We start from the raw sequence: 25,670 nt of genomic DNA on the forward strand, positions 1-25,670 counted from the left end.
TTCGGTATAAGAATTATTAGGGGGAAGTTTTTGAGAGATAAAACCAAAACTTAAATTGATATTATTACTAAGGGAGCATTTGGTAGAGGAGAAAAAAAATTTTATCCGAAAATTTTAATTTTTAAAAATATAATAAAAATATTTAATTTACGATAATATTCAAAAATTAAAAATTTAAAAAATTCAGTTTTCGATAATCCTAAAAAATACTGGCATCAAACGCCCCCATAAAGCTCTTCTGGACTTTGTTTGGAATCTGGGATGTTAGTAAAGAGCACGTTTTGCCGCGAAGGAAAGAGTAATACTGATTTCCATAGAAAGAAAAAGAACCACTTTAGCGTTTTTTTTTTGTTGACTTTTTTTCTAACTATTATTCATCTTTTTTTAAAATAGTATATTAAATCATTAACTAAAAATTTATTTTCATGATTTATCAAATGATATTTTTCTAAAATATAATTAAGTTTTTTAATATATCATTAATAAATATAAAAATAAATAAAATAACACATGTACCTACAATAGGTATTATAATCATGATGCCTGTGTATGATAAAACTCCGAATAAAAGCAAGAATTTAAATATGACATCTTTAGAAAATGAAATTATACGGAAAAAACTCACTTGACAAAAAAAAAAATTATACTTGAAAAATTCAGGTATATGTATATTAAATTAGAAACATAAGATAAGTTTTTACAAAAAGTGAACATTTTTAAAACTTATCAAACTTCTACATAATGAGTGTTCAGCAAACCTGACGTATTGATTTAATAAAAATAATCATAATAAGGTAATACAAAATTAAGAATTATGATTACCAACTCAATATATATATATATATATATATATATATAAAAGAAAGTTCCATAGAAGAAGAAAAAAAAATCAATAGTACTTCACCTTTCAATTTTTAATGATAAAGGGGCTTACAACCTAGGTTCTGATGAATAATATCTTCAACTGTGTGTGCAGCTACATTTTTTTGCACGTAAAACGACTTTTAAAGTTTATAATAAAGAAAAATGATTCTGCGTATAAAAAGTTATTCTGCGACTACATAAAAAGTGAGAAGATCTCATCTCATTGATATTTTTTCTTTTTCTTCTTTATAATAAGACTTATTCATATTTATATGTGTCAGAAAAAAAAATTCTACCAGAAAAACATAAACATTAAACCTTTAAAATAATATAATTGTAGATAGGTTAATTTGTTCCATCAAAACAAAATAAAATGAAAAATGAAAAATGGGTGAACAAAAAAAATTAGAAAAAAATAATACAAAATAAGATCCCAAAAAATGCGAAACAATTAATGATTTCAAGAAAAAATAGACTCGATGGATAATTTAATAATTCAATTAGTAAGAAAAAAAAAATCATTGCAACCGGAATGTTTTATTTCCACCTAAGAAAATGGAAATAAAATATTTCTCCCTTATTTCCAAAATTTTATTTTTGAATATTTTTTATTTCTCATGCTAGATATAAAAAAACGTTTATTTTTGTCTCATACTTTCAAAAAATTTAAGAGTATTCCGGATGCCAAATAACAGGGTATGAAAAACTAAAGTTAGGTGGTACTAAAAAAAAAAAACTAAGTTAGGAGTTAAATTGTTTCTGTTTATGATGTACCAACACGAGCTTGCTTTGAACTTTTCTTTACTAAAACCCAAATACAGTCATACTTGGAACTGACAGAATAGCATATTAAAAAAAAAAAAGTATAGAATTAAGAATAGTTCTAATTCTTAAATAAAAATGATATTTAGAAGATAAAGAATTACAACTTATTTAAATGTAAAAAAAGAGTAACGCAGTTACGAACAAAAATTAAAATACCTAAGAAGATAAGGTCCAGGTCACGAGGTCCCCACATAAAGTACTAATTTCCACCATAACCGCTCCACCACCAAGTCTAACTTATTCATTATGCATTATTACAAGCTATGACGTGGTGTACCTACCAGCACATCATCTATTTAATTACCCATTCATCTTACGTCAAAACTCTTAAAAACTCAAAACCAAAAAACCAAACGTTACGCAACATATTTCATTCTTAGAACGCAACCAAGCAAACCCTTTTTGTTTTTTCTCTGTTGCAACCTCATTTATCTTCCTTTATCTTTAACCCCTGTAAAAGGGGAAAAGAAAAAAGCGAACATCATCGATTCTTAACAATCAAACAAAAGCGTTACGTTACAACTTGCAACTTCCCACATGTAAATCACATTTAATTTCTGAGTTTATCCATTTACCTCGTTTCTACCAATACCATTTTCTTTTTATTTATTTATTTATTTAAATTAAAATCATTTCCACCAAAAATTTTCTTCCACATATTATAGCTTTTGTTTTTCCCTCGGATTTTCGACAAGAAAAAAAAGACGACATGATGAGGGAACAACAAGATCAACAATCGAAGCTTTTGTGCGAGCTGTCGGCTCTCGCTTTCAACCTCATCCGGTCTCATCCGACGCCGTTGTCTTTTTCTGATCGTGCTCCGGTCGTGCCGGTGCCTCCTTCGGAATCGCCGCTGAGGCGTTCGGCGGCGATAACTCCGGCGGGGTTTGCGTCGCTGTTACTGGGGATTTCGGTTGCCCTGATGCTTTGTGGATCGGTTACTTTCTTCATTGGGTTTATGCTGATGCCGTGGGTTATTGGATTGGTGATGGTGTTGTACGTTGCTGGCATCTTTTCCTCTCTCTCTGTCATGTGGCGTTTCGTTCTTTGTTACGCTACGCCGCGCAAGGATCTTCCTGGTAAGAAAGAATACCAAATTTTACTCTCTTGATGCAATAATTTGCTGTTTCTTTCTTAATATCATGTTGTTTGAATCCGTTTTGGTGTGGTTTGTGACTTTATACCTTTTTATTAAAAGAAAAGAAAAGAAAATTTCATGTTAGAGAAATTTGTGTTGATTACTTGTGAGTAACCCTCTACATATTCGGAAAAATATGCAGAGTGATGTATTTTTAAGAAACATGTATGTAGATGGCATAATTAGTTCATGTTAGAGATATTTGGGGGAGAGAAAAAATCATTATTTTCGCCTTTTACCTAATAGGTTTAGTTTTTGGTGGAGACTTGGTCTTAAACTTGATATCAGACCTTTAGGAGAAACTCATAACTTAATTAATTTTGAGAGCAGTGGTATATGCACATCAAAATGCATTACAAAGTCTTCTCCATAAAGCTTAGAGGCAATAAAAATGCATTACAAAGTCTTCTTCATAAAGCTTGGAGGCAAATCCAGGTGCACAAGGCTCCCGATTTGGGAGGATAAGAGTGAAAGTCGATTTTAGGTAGCCTTACTCTTCCATTTTTTTTTACAAAGAAGCTGTAGACTCAAATCCGTGATCTTTCGGTTACAAGGAACAACCAACCGCTGCTCTTGGCTCGCTCTCTATAAAGTATTCATAAAGCTTAATCAATGAATAACCATGTTTTACCCGCCACATCACTTATTGCTTAAGAAATTTTAGACCATTGATTTACTCGTCCGATTGGTTCCTGTTCACGCACCGTCTGTGCATTTAGCTTTTCCGAAATTTTGGCTTAAGGTATTGTAACCTTGTTATTTGAATTTTTTTTTTCTTATCTTAATTCTTTTGTTCTAGCAGTAGACCTTTCAAATTGATTAAGATTAAGAATTTAAGATTTCTGGTTTGGCCTTCAGCAATGTTATATTTCTTCTCACCCCTGGTTTGTTTGAGCTTTATCAGGGTTAAAAGTAAAAAGTCCACTTGGTAACATGTTACTTTTGTGCCTTCATTGGCTGTGTTGTTAAAGATTCAGGATGCAAGTCCTAAGTTCCTTTAATCTTTACTTCTTTGGCCTCTAAATTAAAGACCAACAAGTGGATAGGATTGGAATAGAAAATGGAAAAATTTGTTGAAGTTATACCCATTTACATGTTCGTATTCTTTAAAATCAAGGTTGGAAGACATGTATTGCTGCATTTGCAAGATTGATTCCCCGTATCACCACCACATCAGTTATGGAATTTGCAATATCCATATCACGGATAGGTTAGCTACAGTTCACTATGATGTAGATACTGAATTTGCTATAATCTGAAAGGATGTAGCAGGCTAGCAGTGTAACAATAAACGACTTTGTGCTAAAGTTTTATTCGTTCATGATTTTAGTTTATTTTAGTTTTCTTTTTCTTGTATGGTTGAGAACCCCATTGTAAAAGTTCTAGGTTCAAATTCTATTGGGAGTAAGCAGAGTGAAAATAATGAGAATGGGATAAACTTTCTTCTTATATGGCTTCGGATAACTATGAAAAGATAGAAATGTTGGATGGTTTTTTCAATGAAAGGCTGGATCTGCAATATTAAAAAAAAAAATTTGCACCTGTTGTTTTTTGGCCCTCTTATATGATTGAAGCTGGTACATTAATGTTGCTCGAGTCTGGCTAAGTTCGTACATTCTAGCATTGCCTGGCTTTGATTCATAGCCCATATAAGCTACTGTTAAGAGCTTCCAATTTGAAAAACAAATCATGTAGTAGTCCTTATAGAAGCTTGCCTCAAATAACATATTTGCATGGTTTTCAATAGTAGCCTGTTTTGTGTTCACAATTTCTGCTGTTTAATTTTTACTTATCTGTGCGGTTCATGCATTGCTCTTTTTGGTTGGATCATGAGCCTGATAGCTTCATTTCAAATTTTTGCTGTTGCAGAGTGGAAGCTTTTGTAAAGAGATAAATAATGGAATTGAGCAGTGTGAAGATTATGGAACTTCTCCTAAGAAGCAGGAATCGTGGATAACAGGCTTTTGCTTAAGTTAACAAAATTTGTGGATATGACTTCAGCCTTAATTACAAATAGCGTTGTTTCCTGCTTCCTTCTGCTGCTATCAATTGTTTTATTTATCTATATTATAACATTTGTAAATTTTGAATTATAGGCTTTTGAATTTCCTTCTTTTTTCTCTTTTTTCCATTTTCAAACATGGTATATGTTCTATAGAAAGAGGGGGAAAGATTATTTGACTCATGAGAAAGGGTTGTAAAGGAAGAAGCCAATTCAGGATCAGATGGTCGCTATAAAGTATTTATTAATAAGCTGTTGCGTTTGTCTCTGGTATTGGTGTGGCTTAACGTTGTTTTATTCAGATTTTATAAAGGAGTATTCTGTGTTTTTTAGGCTGGTATTCATTCTATCGTTTTCTGTTTTTTACTTTCTACAATGTAATGAGAGGGCTCCATCATGTAATGCAGAAAGGGAGAGTCTCTTCAAGTTTGTGGGGATATTGTGCGAGTTATGATGACTTAAAAAAGGATAAATTCTTGCTTTTGCGATAATAATACTTGATGTAATGTTATGACATTCTGTTGGGGAATAGATTTTTTTCACGTGTTTTTACATAATATATGGTTATGTTAAGGGTGGTAGCCACAGACACTATTTATGTTGATGTATGTACAGCAAACCAATAAGAGCATGTCATGTCATTTGCTTTTGTAGTGAAAAGAAAAAGAAAATCACTTTTATATTTACACTATATATTATCGGTTGTGTCCGATACTCTTCAATATTCCAACAGGCATTACAGTGACTTAAAAAAGGATTCAAAGTTTAGGTTCTGTTTGTTTTTAGTTTCAATTATTCGATTTGTTGAATTATGATTATTATGTTATTGAGTTTAATATAAATATTTAAAATATTTTATGTTTATTTACAAAATTGATGGGTATTATAAATTTAGTTTATTTTTTCATTAAATTATTGAATAGTAAATATAATATATATTATATAAATTAAAAAAGATTATTTAATATTAAAATATGTCCTAATATATTGAAATTTAATATTTTTTAAAATTAACGTATTATACGGTCATGTCTTTTTAGAATTAACGTGTTATACCATCATGCTGTAACAGAGTCTATTTGTCTCAGAGATAATCACGGTTGGTATATTAAAAAAAAAAGAGAGGGAGATAATTTTTGTGGTGCCACAAATGATAGATGCCCTAAAATAGTAAGTAATATACTAATATGAACACCATGTTATTTGGAGACAGGATGGTTTTTTCTTTAAAAAAAGAAAAAGAAAGAAAGAAGCAATATGATTATAAAATGGGATAAGGAAACAATAAGTCAATCACCTACTTTTCTGTTTTAACTATAGGGTAAGGGGGTTTTCAAATCAGTGGTGGGCTGGGTTTAAGTGTGGATGTGAATCAAGAAAATCAAAGATGTCGTATACATACCGGAAAAAAAAATGTAAATAGTTATTTTAATAAAAAATTATAAAAATATAAGTATTTTAAATCAATTTATAAATTTTTTGCACTCAGTCACGCCTGAGGCAAGATCAATGTATCATTCACGCGTGGAAAAATCGTGACCTAGCTTATAGTGGCATATTAGTTTGACACACAGTATACTTTTATTTTTATGAACCGACATGGCCACCTCATTGACGTTGAATGTTGGTATATAATTATTAAGCCTACCATGAAATCGTCGTAAAATTTTATCCTAGACCTAATTAATGGAGTTTAGCTTGTATTTGATTGACCCATAGTGGTTGGCATGAAATGGGTCCAACCATTTTAAATTGACACTTTGTTATGTAGCGGAGGAACGAATTTTGGGTACTACGTTAGCACCAACAAATAGGTGCGACATTGGTATTTACACTATATATTACCGATAATATATAGTGTAAATATAAAAGTGATTTTCTTTTTCTTTTCACTACAAAAGCAAATGACATGACATGCTCTTATTGGTTTGCTGTACATACATCAACATAAATAGTGTCTGTGGCTACCACCCTTAACATAACCATATATTATGTAAAAACACGTGAAAAAAATCTATTCCCCAACAGAATGTCATAACATTACATCAAGTATTATTATCGCAAAAGCAAGAATTTATCTTTTCTTAAAGTCAATTCTAACCCTCCATAATTGGATATCATGACGTTCATTGCCTTCTCTGAAGGCATGCAGAATCACCCCATCTCTGGTTAACACCTTGGTGACACTCCGCACAATCGAAGTCCGTTCATATGATGACATGTCTACGGCCTTATCCTTCTAGTTATATAAAGAGAAATTTGTTTTGATATTCAACGGACTTTAAATTTGGATATCACATGCATACAATATCAAAATAATGTTTATATTTCTTGGAGCATAAAATAAAATTACAACTAGTTATTCTTCTTAAAAATATTCTCTATCTTCAATACATCAATACTTAAAATTCTCACACAAAAAAGATTATAAATTAAAGAACAACTTTATGCAGTAGATGTCAAGTTAAGTTTTTGGATAGAAATCAGGAAACGAATTTTGAAGCAATTCAGTAAGGGCAAATAGCTAAAAGCAATATAAAAACTAAGGTTCGTACAAATAGGGGAATATTCCACACCATCTAGGAGGTTCATAATCATAGCCACTAATCACAACATGGGCTAAATAACAAATTTTATAAGTACTCTTATTAAATATTAGAAAATAAAGTAAATTCCTTTGAGAGAATTGGTCCTGCCATGATTTGGATGTTCCTCACTCGAACAAATTGTCTTCCCGTGAAAGATACTTGTAGTTTGTCAAAAGAAAATAAAGTAAAAATTTATGACAAATAAATTAACTCATAACTAAGTTAAATTCATGCAATATCCAAAATAAAAGTAACAAGAACAAGATTGCAATGAACTTATTACTAGTAAGAATTTTTTTGCTGAGAAGAGCAGTACATACCACTTATTCTACCATTTACTCTATCAAAATATTTTATTTTATAAACCGTAAGACAATACTCACCTTTAACTCTGGAAGTGGAGGAGGCTTCCTAATCTTAGTTGCTTGCTCAAATGAATAAGCAATTTCAATCAGCGTTGGCTCTGAACCTTTCAAACCTCCAAAGCAAATTCCAAATGGCATACTCTCTTTATATCCTGCTGGAACAATTACTCCAGGGTAACCTCCAATAGCAAGTACAGGACTAAATCTTGAAAAAGGTATCACCACCGCATCAAGTTTATTTCTTATCATTAGTTTCTCAAATCCATTTTGTGACAATCTTGTCATATTTAATAATGCTTGACTCTGTGTTTCCCCAATTCCATTTGTCTTTTGAGCTTGCAACAAGAGATCTTGGCCGTACTCAACAAGTTTCTCCTGTAATTTCCATACCACTCTCAAGTTTGTAATATTTGTATTAACCATCACCAAATAAACAAAAGTGTCCTTCTCACATACTTACCAATTTTGAGTGATTTTTATTGAAGTCTATCACATCGGCCAAGCTTCTCACTGGGGAGGCAACTAAGTCTTTAAGATATGCGTTCAAGGATAATTTGACTTCAAATTCCAAAGCAATACTTTCACTCGTACCACTAAGAATTTCATCAATATTATCTATCTCCAAATTGTCAATCAAAATTGCACCCTTTTCCCTGAGTTTGAAGGAATCATATGAGACAGACTAAGCCTTCATTAGCAGTGATAGTTGACACAAATAGAAATTTTCATTACCTTATTGTTTTTAGGTGTAGCTTAAAAGTTTCATGAAGAAAAGTATCATTCCCAAAGTTGTAGAATAATCTCACTATTCCTAATCTTTTTCCTCTTAGCCCATCTTCCTTTAGAAATTGAGAATAGCCACCTGTGGGGACATACTTTGATGATTCAATTGTTGCCTGATCATTAGTGTCGATGCCTGCAATGGTTTCAAGAACAATAGCAGCATCTGATACAGTCCTGCAAATTGGTCTGTACCAGCCCACATAATTTTCCAAGTATGTTATAGCAAAATATCAATTTGACTCTGGAAATTGTGCTTGCAAAAAAGAAAATGAAAAAGCCATTGCCATGAACTTACCCAACCGTGTCTTGTCTTGAGCTGATTGGAATTACCCCAGCTCTACTTGTGAGACCAACGGTTGGTTTGATGCCCACTAATGAATTAAATGATGAAGGGCATAAAATGGAACCATCAGTCTCAGAACCAAGGGACACTGCCACCAAATTTGCTGCAACAGATATTGCTGATCCGCTACTGGACCCACAGGGATCACCCATTGTGTATGGATTCTGTAGAACACATATCACATGGTTAACTCTTGAATTTTTACAACCATTCACGTCAAGGTATAATCATGCAGCTATTTTCTATATAGCCTTTCAATTAGGCAAATGCTGAGTAGCGTCTAAATATAGCAAAATAAGTAGTCAACTGTACAATAATTATATTGACTTCATAACATTTGATATATAAATATATAAAAGATTACTATTGGCATAACAAATACATCAAGGTTAAGAATAACATGCTATGAGAAAAATTTTAAACGGAGATAGATGTGACTTGTAAAGCAAGACCATGCTCAGATTAAGGACAAGAATCAAATTACCTTTCCCTGTCCACCTCTGGCACTCCATCCATTAGGTGCTAAACCATTTGACCTATAATGTGACCACTCGCTGAGGGTGGCCTTCCCTAATATGATAGCCCCAGCTTTCCTTAATTTGGAAACTACACCTGCATCTCTTGGCACCACAGAGCCAAGCAGTGCATAAGAGCCTGCAGTGGTGTTCAGCTTATCCTTAGTTGCAATGATATCCTTAAGCAAAATTGGTATTCCATGCAAGCCTGAAAGAGACCCTGGTGCCTTAGCCTTTCTCTCTTGGTCAGCTGTGTCTGCTTGTGCTAGTGCATCTGGGTTAACCTCCAACACCCCTTTAAGAACTGGGTTTTGGGTTTGTATTTGTTTGAGGTAGAACTCAACGAGTTGCCTAGAGGTTAATTGGTTTCTTTGGAAAGCAAGTTGGAGATCATGCACGGTTGCCTCCTCTACTGAGAACCCCTTTGCCGACGAAGTTGATCTCAAAGAAGAGAATGTACTGACAACTATGATCAGAAAAAGGAATCGGAAAAAGCTCAAAGAGAATTCCTGTAGTGTAGTGGAAGCCATGAGAACACCCACTAATCTTCAGAGTGATTGTGTCATTCTTAATTACATTGTGAATATTTATATATGCCTTGTTTTTTTTGGTACACTAATTTATATATGCTTCTTAGTTATTAAAGACAAGTGGACAAAAATAAAATATCTAATACCCCCGTTATTCACATGCTGTTCCGCAGATTGAGTTCTGCTATCGTGGGCCAGAGTATTTCTCCCAGCCCAGTTGTTTTAATGGGCCAAAGGCCTAATAAGAACCAGGAAACCCATACGACTCCAGGCCTCTTTAACCCAATATCTATAACAAAAAACCACCTAGGAAATTGCCAAGTATATCATCTTGAAAATTCTAGTGACTGAAATGCAATTTGTTAATAAAATTTTATTGCTATGCTTTACTGTCCAATGGAAAGGAAATATCGTAATAGAGCTTCCATAACTCCCTGAATATGAAAATGATGGACTTCATAATTATAATCATGACTCTCCACATTATACATCCTTTAATATTCATAAGGAAAAAATTGAAACTGTGTTATTATTAGGATGGAACAGTAAATTGATTAATAATGAACTAAATGAAAAAAATATAAATGAAAGGATCTACGAAGCAAATGCAATAACCCATTTGTTCCGATAGCAACCAATCTTGAGTTAACTGGTGCATACATTACATTAACCTAAACATTAATTTTCGAATTTCTTAGCTATCTTGATAGCTTCTCAAATTATAAATAAACCTATTTATATAAAGAGTTTGTTTTTTCTGCAGTTATTGCACATAAGTTATCTGCAGTAAGCCCAATACAACATCATTTTGGGGCAAAAATTATGGTATTTTTATAATTTTAATTTATTTCAGGGTTATTATAGTCTTTATAATTATAATTTTCTAATCTTTCAGTCCCGACGTCGTTTTGGAAATAAATACAGATAACTTATCTGCATTAACTTCAGAAATATTTTTCTGTTATATAATTAATGGAGCAAGTTAAAAACGATTATTTATAAATCTTTCAATAAGGCCTCTAATGAAAAAAATGAAAACTTTGCTCACGCTAACATTTACTATAAAGTTGCATAATTATTATATTATAGCCCCTTTTTTTACAAGATTATATTATAGCCCTAAATCAATATATATACGGTAAAAATTAAAGCTTTATTAAAATAATATTCAAGTTTTGTAATTTGGAATCTGGTAAGACAAACACATACACACAAATAAGGCTGCATATTTATCTAACTCTAGGCCCAGTTCATTTATATAAAAATAAATAAATAATGGTTTATCAAAATAGGAAAAAGTGTTTATCTTTTAAAATGACACAATTTGTGTCATTTTATTCTCATAAAGAGATGGGACCTACACCTTTATATTTTTTTGTTCACTCTCTCTTCTCCTTTATCTATCTCTTTTTCTCACTTAAAATGACACAATTTTACATCATTTAAAATGATAGACACTTTTATTATAAAAAAAAAAAATGATCATAGACACTTTTTCCATCAAAATAATACCATATGTGATGAAATATGCAAGAAAAGGTAATACCATAGTCCATAGGTGCTGAAAGAAATTTTCACTTCTAATGAAGACATCTATCTATGTGGTTCATAGTCACAAATTGCAAAGCCTTTACGTCCCTTCTCCCGGTTGATTCTGCAACCCAATTATTTGGCTTCCCAGGAAAGTGTGATATTTTTTTTTATTTAAAGCTTTTATAATCATTTTAGTTGTTGATTAGTCTCATCCTTCCTCCGGTAGCGAAGTTTAATGCACCCGCTGTTCCAATAAAGAGATAGCCTACAGGGTCGTACCCCGAGAGCAAGGTGACCGAAGGTTGAATGAAGATACCTCCAGGTTATACAAAAAAAAATGATTATTTTATAATCCTTATTTTACTAGCTAAATAGATTTATTTCCCTCCACGTTAGTCACATTGGGGACAACGATCATATTGTTATTTTTTACCAAAAATTTCATTCATATGCCTCGATTAATTTTCGAGATGTCACATTTGAATACCGTTACTAATCCAGCAGAATTTAATTTGGTCGCGTACCAAAAAGAAAAACCAGTCCCGTTTTCATGCAATGGGACTTAGCAAAGTCAAGTATTGTAACAATCTCACACACTTTATCATTATGTCACATAAAAACACACACCCAATATTTGATACTTTTTTTTGGTTCAAATGAGAACTTACTATTGAGGTAAATTCTAAAAATAAAAAACCCGTGTAAAAGGGGGCGGAGAATAGTGAAAGCTAAAACCCTTATATGTCACATACGACAAAATTCTAAGATAATATTTGGTCGGCCTAATAATTATATGGATAAATGATTTGTCATACAAATCAATTTTTTTATACACATAATTTAAGCTGGGTTTTATCTTTGATTTTTTTCTCATTTCACTATTTAATGAACTCCACATAAATCATAAATGTGTAGGAAAATGATTTGTTGTTAACTTGTTAACTTGGGATGACCCGTGGGTTCCGGGTTGTGGTGCACTCTCATCCTATGCTGCTATTTCTGATCCCTCTCAGATAAATCATCAGCTAATGGTCTCTGATCTTGTCTCATCCTCCGGAAGTTGGATGTGGGGGGCTTTCCAGCATAGTCTTCCCGATCACGTCAATGCTCGTATTAATAACATCCTTCCTCCTTCGGATGTTAATGGTCATGACCGAATTTTGTGGACAAGGACATCTGATGGGAGTTTTTCGCTGAAGTCCGCTTATATGGCCATATCCAGGGGTAACGAGGAATCTACCAATTTACCTTGGAATCGCGTTTGGCAGTGGCATGGACCTGGACGGATTCGTACGTTCCTTTGGCTGTTGTTAGGAGATAAAATTTTGACAAATGAAAGGCGTTGCAGACGGCACATGGCGGGTTCAGATATATGTCATCTGTGCAATTGTTTTACGGAAACTTCCTTACATGCGGTTAGAGATTGTATTGCAGCAAAAAAAGTGTGGGAGATTGCAGTTAAGCGAGAGGCTTGGGAGGATTTTTTCTCTCTTAATCTTCAGCAATGGGTGTTGTCCAATATCTCTGAGGATCGTAATTGGTCCAATTTGCCATCATGGCCTCTTCTGTTTGGTATCATTTCCTGTTTCATTTGGCAAGCTAGGAATAAGAAAATTTTTCAGGGATCTTATGTTCCTGCTTATGGCACTTTTAGAGCTGCTATGGTCTATGGTGAAGATTTTTCTTGGTCAGAAAACACGCTTCGGGTTGCTGGTCTTGAGACTAACTCGAATAAAGAGAAATTAGTTTCTTGGGTTTTTCCTTCGGACCCTTGGGTTAAGCTCAATGTGGATGGGTCAAGTATGAATAATGGAGAAGCTTCTGCTTGTGGGGGTGTATTTAGGAATGCTAGTGGAAGGTGGCTTGTTGGCTTTTGTAAAAATCTTGGTTGTGGTAATGTTTTGTTAGCAGAACTTTGGGGTTGTCTCCTTGGGCTTGAGATTGCATGGAGGAAAGGTTTCCGTTTTGTCTGGCTTGAAGGTGATTCCTTAGTAGCCCAGTTTTTCATAAGAGAAGGGTGCAGCTCTCATCATCCAGCCTCTAACTTGGTCTTGCGCATAAGGAATATGCTGGATTGGAATTGGAGGGTTAGAATTTCCCATATTCATAGGGAAGGGAATGGGGTTGCCGATTGGATGGCCTCTTTTGCCTACTCCTTTGATTGGTCTTTACAAGAGTTTGACTCGCCTCCTTCTGGTTGTCGTGACAAACTTGAAAGGGACTATGTAGGAGTAGTTTGGTCTAGGAGGTGTTCCTAGTTTCTTTTTTTGTTTTTATGTTTCCTGTTTGCTTTTCAAAAACTTGTTATGTAACATGATAAAAACAAAACCCTAATTATATACTAACCTTCAAAATCTGCGGTGGATTAATTTGCCTAAACATTCCTAAACATACCTTGATTGAAAAATTCATACTAAATGGGATAAAATCTATATCTATACTATTGTAACCATTAGTAAACTTAATTTAATATCGGTAAATAAGGGATTCAAATCCCATTCAAAATCATCTTTTGACAAAGGTAAAGTATGTTGCAGTGGAGATTAATTTATTTTATTTTTTGGTACACCAGTGGAGATTAATTTATTTAACATCCGAAGAATGAGTAAATATCTCGTGGTCCTCTCCAAATATATAATTATGTTCGAGGAAGTTTCTATATTGTTATTTAAGCAATTTTGTCGATTCGTCATAATATTTTTTTTTCTTAAGTGCTATTATCATTTAATTTAAAAATAAAAACTCCCTATAAAAAAGTATAAAGCTGTAAAAAATTTAGAAATTATTTTTATTTTATGTCCAATGGGGTAAGGAATGAAAAGGTCAAAAGAGAGAGAGAAATTAAAGCTAGATGAATAGCGTAACACCACCAAATTTGATACGTTCAATTATTGTTTGACTGTGGAAGCTCTTGTATAAAGGGAGATAGGGGTTTGAAGAATATCCGTGATGACAAAAAGAAACTACTTCTAGATGAATTTGCGTCAGTTGAGAATTGAACCCTAGGTTCAACCAGTTAATATTAAATGTAAATACAACAAAGAGGTGTAACAATTGGTCAAGTGTAAGTGTGACTGTATGATGCTGTGTTCAATTAAAGATGAAAATTCTTCTAAGAGAAGAAAAGACTGAAGAATCCAAACGTAGCATAAAACCCAAGTGACTACAAATTGATCCATTTGTAATTTGGTTCAAGAAAGCAACAAAAAATACAACAGCCAATAATAGAGCAAAACACGAATATTGATACCAGAAACAGAGTTTAAAGGATTCCATTCTAATCTAATCTAATCCAATATTGTACCCTGCCCTTCTAGAATTTCAAACACTCATCTACTTTTCTTAATTCAGTAGTAAAGAGAATCACATAAAATATTCCATGTGGAAGAGAAATGATAGAAGAAAGTCACCAATCCTTTATTACATCTTAGAAATACAACATAAATAATTTAAATCAGAATAATAATAAAATAAAATAAAATAAAAAAGCCAATGATGAGGATGTTAATTATCCAGAGTAGATATGCACACCAATAGCAAGTAGAAATATGGTGATGAGTCCAAAGAAGATGATGGTGTGGACCAAGATAGACACCCCACTAGTTTGCATGCTCCCAAACGCCACGACCCTACCCTTCGCAGGAAGCTGAAACAGCAACCCTGGACTTAGTAGCACGAACAGCACCACTGCTATCACCACTGGACCCCAATCCGCCATCACCTTTTCACAAATTGCTAGCTCTTTCACAACAAATAAATATGTTAGTGTATAAACTATGTACAACCTGATAGTGATCACCAATATTCACCCTTCAGTACTAAGAGTTCAATGAATTTTGTGTGTCTCTATTAGCTTATTAAATAGGAAATTATAGAATGATTCTGATCTGAGTCTGAGGCAATGAATTGAGGGTAACTGAAGGAAGGAATAAATGACAGGGAAAAAAAGAGAGCATCAACTAAAGAAACTTAAGAAAAAGTAGTTTGTGAAGTGTTTTTCTGTGTCATATAGTCGGTGGGGTGCCTTGCAGATTAGTGCTAACGAGACCATAACGTGTCAGCATATCCTCAATCTAGCTATTGAAATGACCTTTTATTAAAGTGGCATGCCATAGATGAAAAAATTTGTTAGTGAATTCAGCATAAAGTTAACTCGGTTCTACTCTAATAGATTTAATATTATCGTGGGTCTCTGACTTATTATTAAGTTATTGTATTTATTATTTTCTTAGTAATTTAAATTTGGATCCATGAATAATTATTGGTAAAAAAATTTAAATTCTATTTATATTTTCTTGCAACTTGAGTGATTTGTAACAAATGTCAATAAGACAAATATAATATAGACAAGCTGGACGTAATTTATATTAATTTGGTGAATCAAAGTAAATTGTTGTGTGCAATTTCTCTTCTCTTTCTCTTTTCTATTTTTTTATTTGTGTGTCGATTTCCAATCAACTTAAGATATTTAAATTGATCATATTCATGTATAAAAAAAATGGAGCTTGGAGAGCGGAGGTAAAACCATCCATCCACAGTTTGTTTTAATGCAATTTGAATTAAAAATCATATATTTTAACTACTGAGTTATTTTTTTTTTGTAGAACATTAATTTATCTGAACTTCAAACTTTTTGAAAACTGACATTACTATAAACTTTAAAATTATCTCAATTAATATTTAAAATATAACTATTGTTGAGGAAATTCCAAGTAATGAATGAAGCTTTCTTGGGAAAACTAGTTTGGAATTTTGTTAATGATCCTTATCAGCTTTGGGTGAAGGTACTAAAAGCTAAGTACACAAATGTATCCAATAATCAGACTGATTTAACTTGGAAGAATGGTAATTCTCGTCTTTGGAAATTTATGTGTGATGTTTGGAATAAGCTTAAACCCAAGTTGGTTTGGGATGTGGGTGATGGATCTTCTGTTCTATTTTGGGAGGACCATTGGGTAAACATTGGAGAAAAACTTGCAAACAGAACTATTACTCAAATTTCCCCAACATAGGTTGTTAAGAGAGTAATTGATTATGTTACTCATGATGAAACTTGGGATTATGAGAATATATCTAATTTTCTTCCTGATGATTGTGTTCAAATTATTAGAAGCATAATGCCTCCTTATGAATCTAATGGTATGGACAGAAAATGGTGGAATTTAATTGGATCAGATGAAGTTTCTGTGAAAAATATTTATTTTACATTGCTAAATTAGAATAATTCTAATGGTATTGACAGAAAATTCTGGTCAACCATTTGGAATTTAAATAGGCCCAATTGGATAAGTTTGTTTCGTTGGAAGACTGCTCATCATCGTCTATCAACTAGGAGCTTCCTGGCTAACTTTAGATTGTGTTTTCCTAGCTGTCCTATTTGTAATTTTCATGAAGAATCCATTATTCATATGGCACGTGACTGTCCTAAGATTAAAAAAGTTTGGTCTGATCTTTTGAGGCCAATTTTGATAAATGATTTCTTTGATACTAATTTAGATTCTTGGCTTTCCTTAAATATTCAAAATGTATCTATTTTGTGCTTTGATGCCCCCTGGTCATTGGTATTGGTTTTTGCTGTTACTGTTTGGTTAGCTTGGCAGTGGAGAAACAATCAGGTGCATGGTGTGGAAAAAAAGGGAAAGCATACAAGGTGCAGTCCGTTGAGAGTCTGGTCCGTGAGTATACTCAAGCCTGGATAACTTTTAAGGGGACAAAGCTGACCAAGAATTACATTTCTGTTCCTATTAGATGGTTACCTCCGGACACAGGTTGAGTGAAATTAAACACGGATGGTGCAGCCAGGAGTGATGGCATGGGTGCTTGTGGAGGAATTATAAAAGATGAAAATGGTTATTGGAAAGAAGAGTTTGCAAACTATATTGGCCATTGTTCAGCTTTTGATGCAGAATTATGGGGCGTCCTCAAGGGTCTCGAATTTGGTTGGACTAGAGGTTGGAGACGCTGCATCCTAGAAAGTGATTCAAGCTCAGTTATCACTTTGCTCTCCAGCAGTGGAAGAGCAGCTCGAGAGTCTCGCTTAGTGACTCGGATTCAAGCATGGTTACAAGAGAATTGGGAAGTTCACCTGGTTCATGTTTTTAGAGAAGGAAATAGTTGTGCAGATTGGCTTTCTAAATATCCTTTAGACTATACTATTGAGAATAATTTTTGTGTTTTTTCAAACCCTCCCCTGGTATTTGGCCTTTGTATTGGGCTGATTTATCTTTGTCTTGTAATTTCAAAATGATTTTATTGAATTGATCTCTTTGGGGTATTGATGTTAACCCCCTTAGATTATCAAAAAAATATATAACTATTATTGTAATAAATCGTTCCATTTAGAATATGTTAAGTTAGAACGTGATGATGCCTACAACTTATGTTGCACCGACACCGACACGGGATACGATACGATACGATACTCCGACACGTTAATTTTAAAAATATTAAATTTCGACACGTTAGGACACGTTTTGATACTATATAATATTTTTCATTTATGTAGTCTATATTATATTTAATATTCAATAATTTAATAAAAATATAAAGCTGCACTTATAATACCCATTAATTTTGTAAAGAAATATAAGATATCTCAAATGTTTATATTAAACTCAATAAAATGGTAATCGTAATTCAACAAATCTAATAGTCGAAACTCAAAATGCAACGCAACGTAACCTTTGAACCCTTTTTTAGTCTTTGCAATGAGTATTGGAGTGTCGGAAAGTGTCGGACACGACACGTCAGAATTTTTGAAGTCTCGGTGTTTCATAGCCTACAGCTGAAATCCCAACACTTAATGAACAAATCTCAAAGTGCCAAAGTAGAGAGAGTACGTGTGGTTTGAATTGTCACGCGCATCAATGGCTAAGTTATACCAACCGTTAACCCAAAAATCTTAAGGCGTTGGGTTCGTGGGTCCTTCCACTTATACTCAAGCTAACTATAGCTCAACCCAACTTTGATACCCACTATCAGGCGGGTTCAGGGAGAAGCCTGTGACAGGGGACACTACCAATGGGCTAAGCTACAATCAACCGTAGTAAGTAGATCCGACACCATGTCTCAACCCAAGACCTTAAGGCATTAGGTTCATGGGTCCTTTCACTTATATACTCTTCATTTAGTTCATTACCAATCAATGTGAGACTTATCACACTTGAATATCACAACATGAATTATTGTTTTCTTGAAACTTTGACATTTTAAAAAAGTTTTCCCCCTCTACCTTTTTTTTTTTAATAAAGGTTTTATCCGACTAGCAGTTTCATCAGTCCGGATTAATTCTCTTAAAGGAAGTGTTACATCGTTCAAACGTTTATGTTATTGCATAAAATTAAAAAAATGTATTTATTAATTCTTAATTCATAGCTCTAGACTCCAGAGCTAGAAATTTTCTACCGCCATTTGTGAGAGATTATTGAACAAGTTTAGTTTAATGTGTATGCAATTAGATTGCATTGGTTGCGGCGGAACATCACCCCAAAAGTTGTTACTTTATTTGGGGGAAAGAGATTGATGAAGTTTTCGCCTCTATTCTATCCACAATAGAATTGTTTGGACTCTAGCGTGGTGAAAAGCTTTCAACTTGTGATGGAAGTTTTGTAGTGGAACAAGAAAGACTCCACTTTAGTGGAAAGTTGTCAAAAAAAAATTTTAATATTATTCATAGATCCATCCATTAATCCAATTCGAGTAAGGCAACATCATACGGCAAGAAAGCTTTTCTTATCAAATTTTAGTACATCTAGATTCAAATTTGAAATCACTGATTAAGTTAGAATAATTCATTACTAGTTGATCCACATGTTTGACAGTAATAGAAAGTTTTACCATGAAAAAAGCTTAGTCAATAGCCACCACGCTAATAACTAATAATATTTATTTAATCAGAATTAATAATGTCAATATTTTACTAATTTAATACTCCTAACTTAGCTACACTAATTTTATGTAAGAATATTTCCATTTCATTTAGGGTTTACGGTTTACTGAACATACAAGCATAGCTAGCCAGTACAACGTGCAATTTGAAATAATTAAATATCAAAATGAAACAAACATGGTCTTGTGTGGTGACTTTGCACAAGTTCTGTAACTTTTATATTTTATTTTTTATTTTTATGTCCAGCATTACATCAAATAAAGCCTTGAATTGAATTGAATTGAATATATGCTGTAGTATCCGAAATTAACATATTCTCCACATGAACGGAAACACACACTTATATGATATATTCAGATATATCAGGGTTGAACTCTGTTTTAAATATCTCAAATGCAAGTGATAATTAAAATCAAGTACATGGATTCATTCTAAGAAGAAAAAACTGAATACAGGCACAGCAATCGAACAAACTCGGAAGCAAGAAAAAAAGAATACAACCACATGAACGAACGCCCCGGTTGTTATTACACACAAATAAGAACGGCGAAAAAAAAAGAAAAGAAAAGAAAAACAGAAACATGACCGAACAGAGTTCAATTCCAATACCCCAAATAAAAATGATATATGAACGAATTAGCCGAGGTACAAGTGGACCTTAATAGCCAGCAAGAATACACAGATGAAACCAAAATATAGGAGTGAGTGAATGACAATGGCGGCACCACTTGTCTGAAAATTCCCGAACTCAACATATCTTGATCGACCAGGTAACTGAAATAGGAGGCCCGGTGTTAACAACACGAACAGCACAAATGACACAAATATTGGGCCCCAGTCCGACATGTTTTTTTTTTCCAACTAGAGATTGTGTTTGTGTTTGTGTTTAGACAAGTACGTACGTAGTGGAACTCACAAATCACAATGCTAGCTTGTGGTCGATTATGTAATATATAAATCAAGGAGTGTGAGTTAGAGGGGACAAATTAACACGGTGTGTGTGTGAGAGGATGCTTCGGGGATTAAGCTACTGTGGATTCACATTCACTGCATGTGATGCTTTGATATTAGACTTGGATTTGGATTAAGAATAACTTGCTTCATATGCTAATTGCAATTGGGGGGGTGGGTGGGTTTCTGTTTCAGCTTCCACCGATTATGTGGTTTGGAAGCAAAGAATTACAAGCACTTAGGTTTGTTTGGGCTTTGGATTCAGTTCCAAGGAATACTCCATTCATTCAAATCACTATGCATGTGAGGGAGGAGATAGAGATGAATCAGATATAAATGTTTTTGTAAGTAAGGTTGCCACTACTAATAGGATCGAAATATGTTCACTCCATGGTTTTCGGTTTGGTTCTTAGAAGTAACTCTATTAACAAAAAAATTTAATAGCTAAAATTTACACAGTAGTTTTTTTTTTTTTTTTTAAAAAAAATTATACAGTAGTTAAAATTTAATGTAGCTAAAATATTTCATTAGTATATACGTGAATGCCATGTACATTGTTATTACATACACAGAAACAGTAGACTTTGATACTGCCATAAAAAGTATATAAATCTTATAAAAATTAAATTAAGAAGCTATATCGAATTATTGAGTTAAACGCTATATTAAATGGGCCAACCGCTTAGCCCACAATTTGTAAGATGGGCCACCAAGTCCAGTTACATTAAACTAAATCAAATATGAATTTGTGAACCTCGTTCACCATATTTTTTAAGCAAAATAATATTAATATATTACTGACGGCTGATTGCCTGCAATAATTTTCCTTTTCATTTATTAATTTAGCTATTGAGACTTTTGGGGACAGTAACCAATGCCACTGTTCTCAAAAAGATTTTTCAATATATCATACTAATAGTGAAATTTTTCAAATATGCCATCAGTACAAATTCGTTATATTATATAGCGAACTTTATGATGTTACACGTTTTTGGTAACTACCTAATTCGTTACTGGCATAAGCAAATTAGGTGATCAAATGTCAGTCCATATTATGAGAAATGCAAGATATGTGGCAGCCTCATAGAAATTGGCTATAGGACATAGTAAACTAGTTGAGCTGATCTGACCTTCATGTGCCAGGCAATATCTAATTCGCTACGGAGTATAGCAAAATAGATATTGCTCTCACAAAAAATGACACATGGCAACTAATGAGAAATTCGCTATAGGGCACAACAAATTTTTGCTGACACATGTCAATTTCGCTATAAAGTCCAATAAATTTCTGCTGAGCCAGGAGAAATATTTAATTGGAGAGTGAGAGAGAGTTGGGGTGGGGAATTTGGTTTGGGGGGTGTTATATAGGCAGTCAATTGGTAGTTATTCGTTAGATATAGTTTGTTACACTGTATAATGAATTTGTCCATGTCAAATACGTGATCCAACGACTGTTTTTTTTTTTTGTAAACGTTGGAATTAGTTCGCTATGCGTCTATGCCTCGTAGCGAAGTTCTAGTAAGCTCCCATGTGTCTTACTTTTCTCAAAGCCCTAATTTGCTTGTACAGGTAACAAATTATGTAGTCACCAAAAACATGTCGTATATGCAAAGGAAGTTGGCTATGTGATGTAACAAATTTACACGAATTTTTCGTGTAGAAAATCTTTTTGGAAACACTGGTATTATAATCACTGTTGTCCAGACTTTCGAGCAAGTGGTATTTCCAGACTTTTGAGCAAGTGGTATTTTTAAGGGGTGTTTGATTAAGGTGAAAAAGAATTTTATTAGGAAAATGTAATTACTAAGGATATGCAGGGAAAGTGAGTTAGATAGAAAAATTTTAAAAAAGTTGTTTGGTTAGACAAAATTTTATCAAAAAAATGGAGTGAAATTCCTGAATGTGAGTTTGGTTGAAGATAAATATTGATGGGAAAACTTATTGAAATTACAAAATTATCCTTTTAAAAATAACTCTATAGGACCAATTATCATTTTCACGTGTGGGGGTAATTGTGTCACTTATTTGTACCACTTTTCACTTTTTCGATTTTCAAAGACAAATATCACATTCCAAGATGTTTTCTGGAACAGTGCTTTTGTTGCTTTTTAACATGCAAAACATGACAGCTAGGCAACTCGTTTTGATGGATAAAATTGAAGACCTCCGTGAACCAAACGTGTGCAAGTGAGTAGGACAGAAATCACTTTCCTGAAAAACAATACAAAACTCCTGAACCAAACACCCGCTTAGCGTAAGCAGTAAACAGGCAAAACAGGAAACTTCGAATATTGAGTACAATACGAAATTATAGCCCACTCAAGAATAAAATGTATATAATATTCATATTGGTCTTCTTTTCCACGTGTCTTGAATATTTACAAAGCTATTAAACACATGTAATTCGTGTGGTTGACGGAAATGAATTTTTTTTTTTATGTATTATTTAACATGAAAATATAATAGGAGGCGAATTTCAATTATTTATAAATAAATTAATGGTTAGTTTATATCATTTTTTATCTTAATTTTTTTTTATCTTTTACTATCGTTCAATAAACAATTAAGATTCTCTCTTATGATCTAATTTTGCATGAACTGACAAATGACTATAGACACGGTCAATTTAGGTGGGTATTAGCAGGTGCTTGCTTCGGAATATGGATTTGTAGGAAATCTTAGATTTATGCGGAAGTGGTTTAGGACCTAGTACATTGGTATGCTTACCAAATCATCCTTGTTTCACAATTACCTCTCGGTGCGCAGGTCTCGTGTAGAATCTTTCCTTGTAGGATTCCTCTTCACGAACAGCTCACCTCAGCGCCGCAGCACGACAACCTCCTTGTAGCTGGACTGTGGCAGATCTTCCAAACTATCTCTCGAGGAGGAAGGGGAAGTGTGTGGGCACTGATTAGATTCAGAGCTTGCCTCTTTCTCACAAAGAAGACCTTTTTTAAGCTGATGACTTAAGAGGTACTATTTATATGGGTTCCAAGAAACCCTAGCTCATTGGGCTCTAGGTTCCTTGGGCTCTTCTCATACTAATAACCCATTTGGGCTTTAGTAAAAGAGCAAACCCAACAATCTCCCACTTGCTCTTTTGGATACAAACTTGAGTCGTAAAACCCAAGATCATGTAACCCATAAGTCATCATCTATCCGAAAAATACCCCATCCCTTGTCTCAAGCTAGCTTGGGGATCTACCATCTGTTATTAATCAAGGCTCTTGATAATCAACGAATGATTATCTAATTCGGTGCTACTCCACTAAAAGCCCGAACTTGAACTCCAAGATTAACAACACTTATAACATGAATATGCATCGCCCCTTTGTAGAATGTCTATAATTGATTGACAAGTTTTCTGTAACTCAATCAATTATTTATTCCATTGACTATGATAGTTTCTCTAATGGATTACATGCATTGGCCAGTGTCTTTAATATCCAAGTACCGAAACATATCAAGGGGACATATCCTACAAATTCCATGTTGTTTATCTCATAAATACCGATAATCAAATAATCTCACTCCCAAAATACTGAGTTATTGGCCGTCAATAGATCGAACCTCACCCGTTGGTAAATCAAAGAATGAAAACTATTTGATTACCTATTTATAATAAACTCAGGATTAAGAGCAATTACATAACTATAGTTAACTAGAGATTTGATACCTTATGACAGAAAAACAACCTTAATCAAATCTCTCCTTGATCCTTTCGATGTGAATGTTAACTCACACCAATATTTTACAATGATTCAGACAAAACCATTTCATAAAATATTGCAGCCTAAATAAAGTGCCCAACTTTATTTAACAGCTGTGAATCCATTCATCAATCGTGAGAACCTATGATCATGTCCTCTATGAACGTATCCATATGATCATATACTCCACAATTTGATCCGGACCTTTATGTTTGTAAATAGTGCGCAAAATAAATAAATAAAATCTTATTTATGAAATTCAGAAAATTATTCTATTGTTTCATCGTCTTACTCCAAGAGCACAATGAAACCAATAACTCTCACTTGCTTAATGCAAGTCTGGGATCCTCCTTAGACCCAAAGAAGTAACATGCCTCTCGAACACAAGTTCAGGCAAACTCTTAGTAACTGGGTCTGCAAGATCCACCTCTAATGCTATCTGAGTTTAGTGAAAAACTCATAGCTCGAGGTCGATTTTCTTGAGTCAATATCCACTTGAAATAACTGAATTTTTGAAAACTCAGCTTTTCAAGACTCCCACTAGAATATACCAGCATATGATCTCTCGTTCTCCAAAGATACTTGAGTACATGCTTAACAATAATCTAGTATTTCTCTAGGTTCAAAATGGTACTATCTCACTACTCCCACTACGTGACAGATGTCTGGTTTAACGCCTAACATGATATGCGTGAGTCTACCTTTGCCAAAGCATAAGATATCTTGCTCATGCATTCTTCCTTCTTAGAAGTCTTTGGTCACTCCTTAGGAAGATGGATTCCACATCTGAGAATTATAATTCTTCTCTTAGAATTCTCATGTTGAATTTTGGGTTTTGTCAATGTAAGTAGCCTGAGGTGATGCCAACAACTTATTCTTCCGGTCTCATAAGAGTTTTATACCAAGAATATAATTGGCTTCCCCAGTACTTCCATACCAAAACACTAACTTAGCCAACTCTTTATGTTTGATATTACCTTCACATTGTTTCTAATAAGGAGCATATCATATACATAAAGTACCAGAAAAGCTATTGTCTTCCGTTGTATCCTTTACATACAAATACACATCATTCAAAGGTTATCTCAAAATCAAAATTTTGATAACCTGATCAAAACTGATGTTTCAAGACCTGGATGCTTGCTTAAGTCTATGAAATAGACTTTCACAACTTGCATACCGTGTGTTCCTACTCATTTGCTATAAACCCTTTTGGTTGTTGTATGTAGATATCCTGACATCCAACTCCCAAAATGAAATCTCATAATTGAGACTTAATAGCAATTAAGAGAATCTGGATAGACTCAAGCATGGCGTCTGGCAAAAAATGCCTCCAAGCTGGCTTTGAAGGTTTTCACCTTTCTGTCCATCCTCTCTTTGTCTTTTATGTCCACATGCACCTTGTGGGTTTTACCCCTCTTGGTGTCTTTACTAGGACCGAACGGAGTTGAAATACTCATTGTTCATAGCCTGAGTAACACTTGATCAACAACATCTTCTAGTGCATTATCGTAACTAGTAGGATAAATATCACTCAACAAGAGACAACTTGAGAGTTAACAAGGTTCTCTCCCACTACGAATGTATTGCACTAGACCTTGTGTATTTATAGGTAAAACAAAGAGTGGGTCAAAT

The 25,670-nt window shown here is 33.6% G+C and overlaps 3 protein-coding genes across 3 annotated transcripts; 1 reads left to right on the forward strand and 2 right to left on the reverse strand.

The window, feature by feature from the left end:
• The first annotated feature begins 2,115 nt into the window (after positions 1-2,115).
• On the forward strand, positions 2,116-4,988 carry LOC133284041 (uncharacterized). The gene is made up of 2 exons (XM_061480995.1): positions 2,116-2,768; positions 4,697-4,988. The coding sequence occupies exons 1-2, from the start codon at positions 2,399-2,401 to the stop codon at positions 4,711-4,713; spliced, it is 387 nt and encodes a 128-aa protein (XP_061336979.1). The 5' UTR covers positions 2,116-2,398; the 3' UTR covers positions 4,714-4,988.
• Positions 4,989-7,386: 2,398 nt separating this feature from the next.
• LOC133284040 (probable amidase At4g34880) lies at positions 7,387-9,985 on the reverse strand. Its single transcript, XM_061480994.1, has 6 exons — positions 9,393-9,985; positions 8,861-9,072; positions 8,515-8,751; positions 8,243-8,435; positions 7,801-8,157; positions 7,387-7,575 (listed from the first exon to the last, which is right to left on the reverse strand). Exons 1-6 carry the CDS (start codon positions 9,951-9,953, stop codon positions 7,543-7,545), a joined length of 1,593 nt encoding a protein of 530 aa, XP_061336978.1. The 5' UTR covers positions 9,954-9,985; the 3' UTR covers positions 7,387-7,542.
• A 4,887-nt stretch (positions 9,986-14,872) lies between these two features.
• Positions 14,873-20,220, reverse strand: LOC133284019 (uncharacterized). Its single transcript, XM_061480970.1, has 2 exons — positions 20,032-20,220; positions 14,873-15,291 (listed from the first exon to the last, which is right to left on the reverse strand). Exons 1-2 carry the CDS (start codon positions 20,218-20,220, stop codon positions 14,995-14,997), a joined length of 486 nt encoding a protein of 161 aa, XP_061336954.1. The 3' UTR covers positions 14,873-14,994.
• Positions 20,221-25,670: the final 5,450 nt, after the last annotated feature.

This window comes from Gastrolobium bilobum, unplaced genomic scaffold (assembly GCF_033153095.1).
Source record: "Gastrolobium bilobum isolate Gb01-03AN ecotype WA unplaced genomic scaffold, APGP_CSIRO_Gbil_v1 utg7102, whole genome shotgun sequence".
Taxonomy (NCBI): Eukaryota; Viridiplantae; Streptophyta; class Magnoliopsida; order Fabales; family Fabaceae; genus Gastrolobium; species Gastrolobium bilobum.

Bases quoted from the DNA above. Each gene is read 5' to 3' on its own strand.
- LOC133284019 (XM_061480970.1), bottom strand. From the start codon at position 20,220: ATGTCGGACTGGGGCCCAATATTTGTGTCATTTGTGCTGTTCGTGTTG. The intron at 15,292-20,031 runs GTCCACTTGTAC...ACTGAAGGGTGA, and splicing joins TATTCTTGCTGGCTATTAAG to ATATTGGTGATCACTATCAG.
- LOC133284041 (XM_061480995.1), top strand. From the start codon at position 2,399: ATGATGAGGGAACAACAAGATCAACAATCGAAGCTTTTGTGCGAGCTG.
- LOC133284040 (XM_061480994.1), bottom strand. From the start codon at position 9,953: ATGGCTTCCACTACACTACAGGAATTCTCTTTGAGCTTTTTCCGATTC. The intron at 8,752-8,860 runs GTAAGTTCATGG...GGGCTGGTACAG, and splicing joins TCAAGACAAGACACGGTTGG to ACCAATTTGCAGGACTGTAT. The intron at 8,158-8,242 runs GTAAGTATGTGA...TGGAAATTACAG, and splicing joins ATAAAAATCACTCAAAATTG to GAGAAACTTGTTGAGTACGG.